Raw genomic sequence first — 12,301 nt, forward strand, 5'->3', positions numbered from 1 at the left:
GCATGATTAAGGATTTTAGTTCACTTAAAATCTAACCAACATAGTAAGAGCCTTAAGTTCCAAACTTAAAAATTGAGTTAAAAGGTGTCATGCCAAAATATACACTTGCTTGGATATCCTTTACATCAATCTAGTAATAGTTTTCGCTCAGCGAGGTGTTACTTATTGGTCCTAAAGGGGCAAGGTACACAAACAATTGTGAGTACATGTTAGTTTTGGTGAAACTCAACGATATAAGTAAGGAGTCCTTTTATGTCGTGGCAAAATCGATAGGTTTACCTAATAAGTTCTTAGACGTACCTATCAACCAAGAATAGTTTCTAGACTATTAGCAAAAGGCTTTTGCTTACTTAAGATGTTCTAGGATTAAGTCGACAAACTGTGCTTAGTTCTTCAATGATTTTAGGATCTTGGAATCATTTTATTCACACCTGCCGGAACACATAACTTGAATAAAATGCTTAATAAACATTGAATTATGCATGTATGCTAGAATTTAAGTTTATTAAGAGAAACTGTGAATGGTTATTTATTTGTTTATTCTTTTCAATTGTAGTTTTTAATATGGCAAACAACAATTCATTCAACATTCGATCAATTCTCGAAAAGGAGAAGTTGAACGGGAAAAAATTCCTTGACTGGCAAAGGAACTTGCAAATAGTTCTTATGCAGGAAGAAGAGGAGTATGTCCTAGATGAGGCGATGCCCGAAGCTGCAGGCGACGGGGTCACTCAGGCAGCCCTCAATCGTTGGATTGATGCCAACAAGGATGTGAAATGTCTAATGCTCGCCACCATGAGTGCGGATCTGCAGAAAACGTTCATCAACTCAGATGCTTTCACAATCATTAGTGAGTTGAAGAACATGTTCCAAGATCTGGCTCGAGTCGAAAGATTCGAGACTCATAGGCAAATTCTTGAGACCAAGCTTAAGAAAGGCGAGCCCGTAAGTCCACATGTTCTCAAAATGATTGGACTCATTGAGAATATGAGTCGGCTGGATCAGCAGTTTTCTCAGGAAATGGCTATAGACACCATCCTCCATTCTCTTCATAGCGGGTATGATCAGTTCAAACTGAACTACAGTATGAATAGTCTGGATAAAACGCTCACTGAGCTTCACGGTATGCTGAAGACCGCTGAAAAGACGCTCAAAAGTGATAAGCAGGATGTGCTTATGGTGCGTGGGGGCAAGTTCAAGAAATCTGGAAAGAAGAGGAATGCTAAGAAAGGTGGCAACAAGGCCAGCCCAACTAAGCAAACTGACGCCAAATCTGTAAAGAGGAAGGTCAGTCAACCCACTTCTGAATCCGAATGCTTCTACTGCAAGAAGAAGGGGCATTGGAAGAGAGATTGCTTGAAGCTAAAGGAAGATCAGAAGAACGGAACAGTCGTTCCATCTTCAGGTATTTTCGTTATAGACTGTATACTTGCTAATTCAACTTCTTGGGTATTAGATACAGGTTGTGGCTCACACTTATGTTCCAATCCACAGGGACTAAGAAGAAGTAGAAAGTTAAGCAAGGGTGAAGTCGACCTACGAGTGGGAAATGGAGCACGGATTGCTGCATTAGCTGTAGGAACTTACTATTTGTCGTTGCCCTCCGGGCTAGTTTTGGAACTGGAAGAATGTTTCCATGTTCCAAGTCTTACTAAAAACATTATTTCAGTTTCTTGCTTAGATGCTAAGGGATTCTCCTTTTTAATAAAAGACAATAGTTGTTCGTTTTATTTTAAAGAGATGTTTTATGGATCTGCTAGATTAGTCAATGGACTTTATTTATTAGATCACGACAAACAAGTATATAACATAAATACCAAAAAGGCCAAAAAGGATGATTCAGATCTCACCTATCTGTGGCATTGTCGATTAGGCCATATAAACTTGAAACGCTTAGAAAGACTTCAAAAGGAAGGAATTCTAGAACCATTTGACTTAGAGGATTATGGTAAATGCGAATCATGTTTACTTGGCAAAATGACAAAGCAACCTTTCTCTAAAGTTGGAGAAAGAGCAAATGAACTATTGGGTTTAATCCATACAGATGTATGTGGACCAATGAGTACAAATGCTAGAGGTGGTTTCAGCTACTTTATCACTTTCACTGATGACTTCAGTAGGTATGGTTATGTCTACCTAATGAAGCATAAGTCTGAATCCTTTGACAAATTCAAGGAATTTCAGAGTGAAGTAGAGAATCAATTAGGCAAGAAGATTAAGGCACTGCGGTCTGATAGAGGCGGTGAATATCTGAGCTATGAATTTGATGACCATCTGAAAGAATGTGGAATTCTATCAGAATTGACTCCTCCTGGAACACCACAATGGAACGGTGTGTCGGAACGGAGGAACAGAACCTTGCTAGACATGGTCAGGTCAATGATGGGTCAGGCCGAACTTCCATTAGAATTTTGGGGACATGCACTAAATACAGCTGCACTCACTATACATAGAGCTCCGTCTAAAGCTGTCGAAAAGACTCCATACGAATTATGGTTTGGAAAGCCTCCAAATGTGTCTTTTCTTAAGATTTGGGGATGTGAAGTATACGTCAAACGATTAATTTCAGACAAACTTCATCCAAAATCTGACAAATGTATCCTTGTGGGCTATCCAAAGGAAACAAAGGGGTATTACTTCTACAATACATCTGAGAACAAGGTGTTTGTTGCTCGAGATGGTGTCTTTTTGGAGAAAGATCACATTTCCAAAATGACAAGCGGGAGAAAAGTAGACCTCGAAGAAATTCGAGTCGAACAACAAACTCTAGAGAATGCTCAAGATGACATTCAGGATGAAACTCAGAGATCTTTAGAAGAATCTGGTGAGAATCATGGTCAATCTAGAAATGTTACCCCGCGTAGATCGCAAAGATATAGATCTCAACCGGAAAGGTACTTAGGTATTTTGACGAACGAGAGCTATGACGTTCTATTACTTGAAAGTGATGAACCTGCGACTTACAAACAAGCTATGACGAGCCCTAGCTCCAAGCAATGGCAAGAAGCCATGCAATCTGAATTGGACTCCATGTCTGAAAACCAAGTATGGGATTTGGTCGATTTGCCAGATGGCTATCAAGCCATTGGAAGCAAATGGGTTTTCAAACTGAAAAAGGACAAGGATGGGAAACTTGAAGTTTTCAAAGCTAGATTGGTTGCAAAAGGTTACAGGCAAGTCCACGGTGTGGATTACGATGAAACCTTTTCACCAGTTGCAATGCTAAAGTCTATTCGGATAATGTTAGCAATCGCTGCATATTACGATTACGAAATATGGCAGATGGATGTCAAAACTGCTTTCTTAAACGGCGTTTTAACAGAAACTGTGTTTATGACACAGCCTGAAGGTTTTGAGGATCCAAAGAATGCTAAAAAGGTATGCAAGCTAAAGAAGTCAATCTACGGATTGAAGCAGGCATCCAGGAGCTGGAATATACGTTTCGATGAAGCAGTCAGTGACTTTGGTTTCATCAAGAACGCAGACGAATCTTGTGTATACAAGAAGGTCAGTGGGAGCAAAATTGCTTTCCTAGTATTATATGTCGACGACATATTACTTATCGGAAATGACATTCCTATGTTGAACTCTGTCAAGATTTGGCTTGGGAAATGTTTTTCGATGAAGGATCTAGGAGAAGCACAGTACATATTGGGCATCAAGATTTACAGAGATAGATCTAAAAGGATGATTGGACTTAGTCAAAGCACTTATATCAATAAGGTGCTTGATAGGTTCAAAATGGCGGACTCCAAGCGAGGCTACCTACCCATGTCTCATGGAATGACTCTAAGCAAGACTCAGTGCCCAAAAACACTTGATGAGCGTAGACGAATGAGTGGGATTCCATATGCATCATTGATTGGTTCAATAATGTATGCTATGATATGTACACGCCCGGATGTTGCGTACGCACTCAGTGCTACGAGCAGATACCAGTCAGACCCAGGAGAGGCGCATTGGACTGCTGCCAAGAACATTCTGAAGTACCTAAAAAGGCACAAAGATGACTTCCTGGTCTATGGTGGAGATGATGAATTAATTGTTAAAGGCTATACGGACGCAAGTTTCCAAACCGACAAAGATGATTTCAGATCACAGTCTGGGTTTGTCTTCTGCCTCAACGGAGGAGCAGTAAGCTGGAAAAGTGCTAAGCAAAGCACCATTGCGGATTCTACAACTGAAGCGGAGTACATTGCTGCACATGAAGCAGCAAAGGAAGCTATATGGCTAAGGAAGTTCATAGGTGAACTTGGTGTAGTCCCCTCCATTAAAGGACCAATAGCCCTGTATTGTGACAATAACGGAGCTATTGCACAGGCAAAAGAGCCTAGACACCACCAGAGAGTCAAGCATGTACTTCGTAGATTTCACCTTCTACGAGAGTTCGTTGAAAGAAAAGAAGTCGAGATAAGCAAGATTGGAACTGATGACAACATATCAGATCCATTAACTAAACCTCTGCCGCAAGCGAAGCACAACTCGCACACTGCAGCTATGGGAATCAAGCATATTGGAGAATGGCTTTGATGTCTCTATTTAATGTTTTAAAGTTTTAGAGTTTAAATCTTTGTAAAACATTATTGGTTAATCATTCACAATAAATGAAAAGAATTCATTTTTCCATTTAATTTGTGGTTTATTAAATGATGAGTCCCTTCAATTTGACGATATATTCAAGATAGACTGTCAGGACCAGTCCTGTGACTAAGAAATGTCTATCAAGCGAACTTGAATGTCAAAGGTTGAAAATGGTCCCTAATCGGAGTTTTCTATAAAACTGGACGCATAGAAAACGTTAGACGATTAGAATGCAAGATGACTAGTAGTTCTGTTTCTTGAACTATGTGGACATGGCAATGTCATAATCATTTGCATAGATACTTACTTTGGGAAGATTAGTATCGGACAAGACCTATGAAACTTTACTGTAAGAGATGAAAATCTGTCATAAGTAAATTTCATTAAATTATTAGACACTAAATCCTCAATACCTGAGTAATTTGAGATTACTTGTTTGAGAACTGGTTGCTTTGACGTTGACCAACCGTCGCACCGTAAAAGGAGGCTATAAAGGCAACGCTCAGGTAATCACCTATCAAACGAAGTCTAATCTCAAGATCGCAAGATTGGGATTGTCCTCCCATAAATCGGGATGAGATGCTTAAAAGTTGTACAAGGCCACTCGGAGAGCTAGAAACTGTGAAATGCATGGCCGTGCTCGGATGAATCATAGGCTATGATTATCTTTTTATTTGATCAGTTGAACTCTGAAACCGAGGAACACCTCTGGACATAATAAGGATGACAACTCTTACCTTATGTTCAAGAGCAAGCATCGAGCGACAAAGGAATTAGGAAATGCACACTTGTCCCTAAGGACAAGTGGGAGACTGAAGGAAATAATGCCCTTGGTCCAAGTATGCATTCTATGATAAGTCTAATAAATGCGGTTCAGTATTAATTAACAAGTTAATAATTCAGTGAGATCAAGTGAGCTGAATGCCTAGCTAGAGGTCGCTTCAGTTCAAGTGGAATTAATGATATTAATCCACAGCTTACTCTTGACTGAACCCGTAGGGTCACACAAATAGTACGTAAACGGATCAAGTATTTAATGGCATTAAATACTCCATCTATGAATATTCGGAATCGACGGATCTTGGTTTCAGTGAGAGCTGAGATCGTCACAGGCAAGAAATGAATACTCCGGAAACGATGATATTGCCGGAAACGGAAATATGGATCGTATCGGAAATATAAATATTATCCAAGTCGTAGATGTTGCCGGAAACGGAAACATGGTACGTATCGGAAAATATTATCGGAAATGGAAATATTGCCAGAATCGGAAATATTGCCGGAAACGGAAATATTGTCAGAATCGGAAATATTATCGGAATCGGAAAATAATTCCGGAAACGGAAATATTAAATATTTGTTCGAAACGGAAATTAATTCCGGGATCGGAAATGTTAAATATTGTTCGTATCGGAAATGAATTCCGGAATCGGAAATTTAATCGGAAGCGTATCGTACGAATAAGCATCGGACGAGGCCTGCCGGACGAGGGCCCAGCTCGAAGCCAGGCCATCGCCCAGCAAGCCAAACGCGCGCCACAAGCCCAGCCAAGGCAGCGCCCAGGCCTACCGCAAGGCAGGCCCAGCGCGCGCCAAGGCCGCGGCTGCGTGGGCCTCGCTGCGTGGGCTGCTGCTCGCACGCACGCGCATGGGCGGCCCATCGTGGCTGCCGTGTGTGTGTGTGTGAGTTTGTGCTCATGCACGATTCCTAAAACGTGCAGAGTTCGGTTAATGATTAAATTCCTAATTCTATTTGATAAATTAATTAATTAGAGTTCTTGTAGGATTCTAAGTTTAATTAATTCGTATCCTAATAGGATTCCAATTCTCTTTCCATACCCCTATAAATATGTGGCCTGGGTTCACAATTTATAACGAGTTTTAAAAGTATTCAAAGTGAGTTTTTGAGAGAAAAATTCAGTCACACATCTTGCTCAAAAGTGCCGAAAATTCTAGTACCTTAAGGGCGATTCTAGTTGGTCAATCTTAAGGCGGATCCGGACGTGCTGTGGACTATCTACGGAGGGACGACACTTGGAGTCCTAAAGACTTGTTCTTGTTCGGTTCGGGCGCAGCTAGGGAGGGCACGCAACAAAGAGTATGCATCTAAATTATGCTATATGATTATGTGTAAATAATATGTATTCCTGGGTTAATGGTTGTTTCCGCATGATTTATGTAATATCATATGTATCATAACCTAACATGATGGTAGTAAGTGATTGATTATAATCAATCACAATATTTTATATTTGTAAAGATAATTAGATATTATTATAGGATATCTTCTTATTTAGGAAATTATTGACTTTGTAATATTCTTAGGCTTGTATAAATACTACATTGCAAACATCAATACAATCAAGCTTTCTCATAACTCTATCAAATTACTCCATACTACTTAATTTTTTCCGTTGTAGTAATGCATTTATATAAAACCGGAACAAGTAAGTTGTTGATACTAAATGAACAAATTGTTTTGGCCCATACAAATAAATACAGTCGTACTATATTGTAACCAATATGACATGCACATAAAATAGCGAGTGCATCACCCTTTTACCACAATGTCAGCACTTCGAATGGGTCCATCAACATTATCATATTGCAAGTTGCAAGTTGCAAGTAGGAGGAGCCTAGAGGCATAATTGGAGTAATTATTTTATTATAAATCATTATTTAAATTGTTTTTATTTTTATTATAAAATATTATTTTAATTAACAAATAAGAAGTTTGGAGCTTTAGAAGATTTGAAAAAGGGACAGAGGAAGAAAGGAGTGTTCTAGAAACTCCGCCCGCCACTGGTGAAATGGAAGAATGATGGACTGCCTCCGCTTCAAATATACCCCGCTTGACCAAGACGCCATGACCGCCAAATAATGCACACATTTTTTTTGGGGTGTTTAGGCTTCTTTTCTATTTTTATTATTCAATATTTTATTTTTAAAGGAAAATTATTAGTCACTTTTAACTCTTTGAGAAATTTACTTTGAGCATTATTATCTCTTATAAGTTTCTGAAATCTATTATAAAAATTAAAAATCTTACTGTATAATGAAATAAGGTTATGTTTTTCAAAAGATTTTACACGTACAACATGTACACTAAATTTATTGTACACCAAAATAATTTTTATCCAGTATTTTTTGTAACTTTTATCTAGTTTTTTTACAATTTTTAATAAGTTTTGATTATCTTTAATATTATTATAAAAAAATAACTGATTGATAAACATTTTAAAGGGTTAAATGATTAATCTTACACATTATTGTGCTCGTTTAAGGGGGGAGTTTTACCAAACTAACTTGATTTTGAATAAATATTTTGTATTAAAATAAAAAAAATTATCACTAAAAAGTAAATAAGTTTTACATATATAATGGTGACTTTTAAGAATTTTGAGTTAACGTTTTACTCCGTTGTACAATATTTATTATACACCATATGTAAATAAGATTTTATGTTTGCATTTTCACTTTAGTTTGCTAAACTAAAATTATTTTTAACGAACTTATATTATTTTTATTGATTTAAAATTATTTTAAGAAAAAAGTAGGATAATAATTGGCATATTTAAATTTTGGCCATTGTTTTTATTTCAATTTGTTTATCTCAAAGTTAGTACTAGGTATATAAAAAATATTGAAATACAGAAATAATGCATTTATAGAGAATAAAGGAAATGTGATTTTTACAAGAATAAAACTAGAAGTAATGTACGTGTATTTTTTTCTCAATATCTAACAAATAACAGAAAAACCTCTTGAGCAACATTTTTTACTGGTAAAAAATCATGAATAAGTAACATCATTGTAGGTTAAGATCCAACACCGTAAAATATCACATGTACGTCAGTGTCTCACACTGATAAAATAAGATTTATTTCATTCATATAGCTAAAGTCCCTACGCCCTTTTTTTCCATATGGTTTTAAGGTGAAAACTCATTTAATTTTGTGAAATGTACACTCTCTGGAAAAGTGCAATCAGCTCCTCATTTAATATTATCTTACTCCGTATTATATTACAAACTTTTCTATAAAACGGTCTTACACAAAAGACCACATTGGTATCATATAAGTTAAGCAATGGAACCAATTAGTTAAGCACTTGAACTAATTAGTTAAGCACTAAAACCAATTAGTTAAGCAAATGAATTAATTAGTTAAGCATTTGAATCAATTAATTAAGCAATATAACCAATTAGTTAAGAAATGGAACCAATTAGTTAAGAAATATAATGAAACCAATTAGTTAAACAATTAAAGTGGTCTTTCCAATAAGGCGGTCTTACACAAAACTTGCCGGTATTATATAACCCTAATGTATAGTGATATATCAAAATGCCTTCACAAAATTACAAATAGTGACAAGAGGGTTCGGACATGTGACCTATATTTAACTCAAAGGTAACATATATACCCTTCTAACGTGCATGCTCTTTCTATTTAATTCTCAAAAATGAAACCTTAAACTAACCTATCCTACATCGTTCTTCCAATATCAAATTTGGCACACAAAAAAATTGATTTAATTAATTTGGCACAAAAAAAAATTGATTTAATTTAATATATTTATATATAAAGGAGGCATATTTGCTGAAATATTAGAGCGCCACCTAAGATTACTAATGGTTTCGGCCAATGAAAAATAAGATTTTTAATTTATTTTTGAATTAAAAAAATCGATTGCCATGTAGATAATTAATTAGGTGCCACGTAGATATTTTAATTAATTAATCACTAATATATACAACTCCATCTAAAATCAAACACTATAATAATTTTTTTAAAAAAATCTAAAATAAAATTCATTCAAAATCTAACACTTCTAAAATAAAATAAATAAAATTCATTATCCAATATTAGAGCGCCATGTAGGGAATCTAATGGTTTCGGCCAATGAAAAATAAGATTTCAAAATTAATTTTGAATTAAATAATTAAACACCACGTAGATATTTTAATTAATTAATTAATAATATTATGCATATACAATTTCATCCAAAAACAAACACTCTCATAATTTTTTTGTTTTTTAAATCTAAAATGAAATTTAATGCAAAATCCAAAATTAATTTAATCTAATACGAAGTATATAAAATTGGTATATACATAACGATTTAGTAGAATCCGTGCATCGCACGGGCTCTAATCTAGTTTAATAATATGTGCGATATCTTTCTTTAAGGAAAAAAAGAATCATTGTTATCTCGATGACTCGTAAGCATACATACATGTATGTGTGCGTGGTGCATTGATCACATTCAAATATTCAATCATAATTCATAAGATGATATATTAAACTTTCCAATCTAAAAAGAGTTCTTAGCTTCTTTCAAGGTAATAATTTATTAACAACCTTAATTCACTTTTATTAACAGTAACCAATCAAAGCCCTTAATTAGATTATAAAAATTCCTATAGGTAATCATGGAATTAAGCTAGACCATTTGACAATTTAATCACACACTTATCCTAAATCCTAATCCACCCTTTAATCAATATATATAATCATAATTAGCTGGATTTACCACTTAATTAATTCCTTGTTGTAACAAAAAGCGACTAGGAACCGAGAATGAGCATAGGTCATTAGATTGTAGCCTTTGTAGGTGATATACTGATATCACTCAAACAACTCAGCTGCAATCTGATGACCTGGCCGCCTTAAGTCGTTTGACCCACGTGCATTTTCTGATTTTAACCAATTTGATTATGACCAATTTGGCTTAATACATTATAATATATGAACCATTATAATTTAGGCTTTGTTCTCTTTACATAGTTTAGTACTTCGTATAAATTTTACTGGTCTGATTTAAATAGTTTTTTAAGTATTTGTTATGTTTCTGGTCTGATTTAATTTGATATTTTCTATTTTTATTTGATTTAAAGAAAAATAAGTACTCTATAATAACCCATAAATTTAAAGTGAAGAAAACACAACCTTTAATATTATTAATTAATTTATTATAATACATGAACATCTATTATTTTATTATAATGTACGAGTGTATGACCCATTTGAGTTAATATATTAATTACTTCTATTATAATATATGAACAATCTATTATTTTAATCAACTTTCCAATTTCATCCCCTTACTAAATCAGGTGTTTTCACCTTTTTTTCTAGCGTATATAAAAGGAAGTAGTGAACCAAACTCATCCTTCATCAAACCACCACCTTTCACTTCTTAGTTCTTACATTACATAAACAACTAAGCAACAAAGAAAAAAAAAAAGCGTTCTTGGTAATACAGTTAAACAAAATGAACTCTTCATCTTCAGAATCATCGTCTTTTAAATCATCATCTTCAGAATCGTTCTCGTGGGAAGATATTAACCTACCGAATATTCTTCCTTTTATCGAGAACGATTCTGAAGATATGTTTTGGCTAGAAAACACCCTGTTGTCTAGCGTAAACACCCCAACCACCACCACCACCGCCACCACAAGACCGCCAACTTCATCCTCGTTGACGAATCATGTCAAGGAGGAAGAAGTGACTTCATCAATGTCGTCATCGATCAAAGCTGAAAAGTCGTACCGAGGGGTAAGAAAGAGGCCATGGGGGAAGTACGCAGCTGAGATAAGGGATTCAACTAGGAATGGTGTAAGAGTTTGGTTAGGAACCTTTGATACACCAGAGGCGGCTGCTTTAGCTTATGATCAAGCCGCCTTTTCGACTCGTGGGGCGATGGCTGTTCTTAATTTTCCGGCGGATGTAGTAAAGGAATCTCTAAAGGAGATGAACTATGAGTTTGGAAATGGGTGTTCACCTGTTTTAGTGATGAAAAATAGACTTTCTATAAGGAAGAATAAGTCTATGAGCAAGAAAAACAGAGGGAAAACCAGGGAATCATCTTTGGGAAATAATGTGTTTGTTTTTGAAGATTTGGGTTCTGATTATTTGGAACAATTATTGATAGAAAGTGAAGGCATTAGTTTTTAATTAGCTAGGTTAATTGATGAGGTGATATTTTAAAATTACCTCAAAATGAAAAATATTGTTTTAGTTTTTGTGAATTTCTAGCTCTTTTGTTTTTAAATTTTATTTTTGAGTTTTTTCTTGTAAAATTTTGGATATGAAATATATATGTGAATTCATAAATTTTTACTTTATGTTCACAACACAAATTTTCAACCTTAATCGGTCAATCGATATTATTGGTAAGTGAATATAATGGGAGTAAAAGTCAACATGTCATTATGTGGCACATTCGGATGCTATTACTTATTAGTGAATTTGAATTTTTTATGTTTTTTTTTCTTTTTCTACCGATACAATGTTTTTTATGGGTAAGATAAAAAGACTTTATTGAATTATCTATAACATGCCAGCTAACCCAGGTAGGCAAATCAACGCTTAAAAGCAGGTGTAATGGTAAAGGCCGGAATCCCTACTCTCAAGCACAAGCAAAGATGTTGTCAAAAAAAAAAAAAACACAAGCAGATGTGGAAACCCAAACTTATGATTTTCAAGTTACAAGATGAGTTTTCCCATCTCAGATCCACCAAGCACTTGATTCGCCGATACGTTAATTAAAGTGATAGTGTTTTTACTGGTGTCAGTCTCATATTAGGAAATCTAATATAGAGAACTCGTAACCGCTTAATTGTTATCGAAATCAAGTACTAGAATGATTTCTCTGATTGTCCGTCCTTTAGAGTAGTGTGAAACTATCTCATTCAAAACTTGTTCGTTAATAACTTTGT

The 12,301-nt window shown here is 35.3% G+C and overlaps 1 protein-coding gene across 1 annotated transcript; it reads left to right on the forward strand.

Annotated features, from left to right (window-relative positions):
* Positions 1-10,774: 10,774 nt before the first annotated feature.
* Positions 10,775-11,707, forward strand: LOC110802015 (ethylene-response factor C3). Its single transcript, XM_022007442.2, has one exon. The coding sequence runs from the start codon at positions 10,854-10,856 to the stop codon at positions 11,535-11,537; it is 684 nt and encodes a 227-aa protein (XP_021863134.2). The 5' UTR covers positions 10,775-10,853; the 3' UTR covers positions 11,538-11,707.
* Positions 11,708-12,301: the final 594 nt, after the last annotated feature.

Source organism: Spinacia oleracea, chromosome 3, assembly GCF_020520425.1.
Source record: "Spinacia oleracea cultivar Varoflay chromosome 3, BTI_SOV_V1, whole genome shotgun sequence".
NCBI classification, from domain to species: Eukaryota; Viridiplantae; Streptophyta; class Magnoliopsida; order Caryophyllales; family Amaranthaceae; genus Spinacia; species Spinacia oleracea.

Coding starts and splice junctions, on each gene's coding strand:
- LOC110802015 (XM_022007442.2), top strand. CDS start 10,854: ATGAACTCTTCATCTTCAGAATCATCGTCTTTTAAATCATCATCTTCA.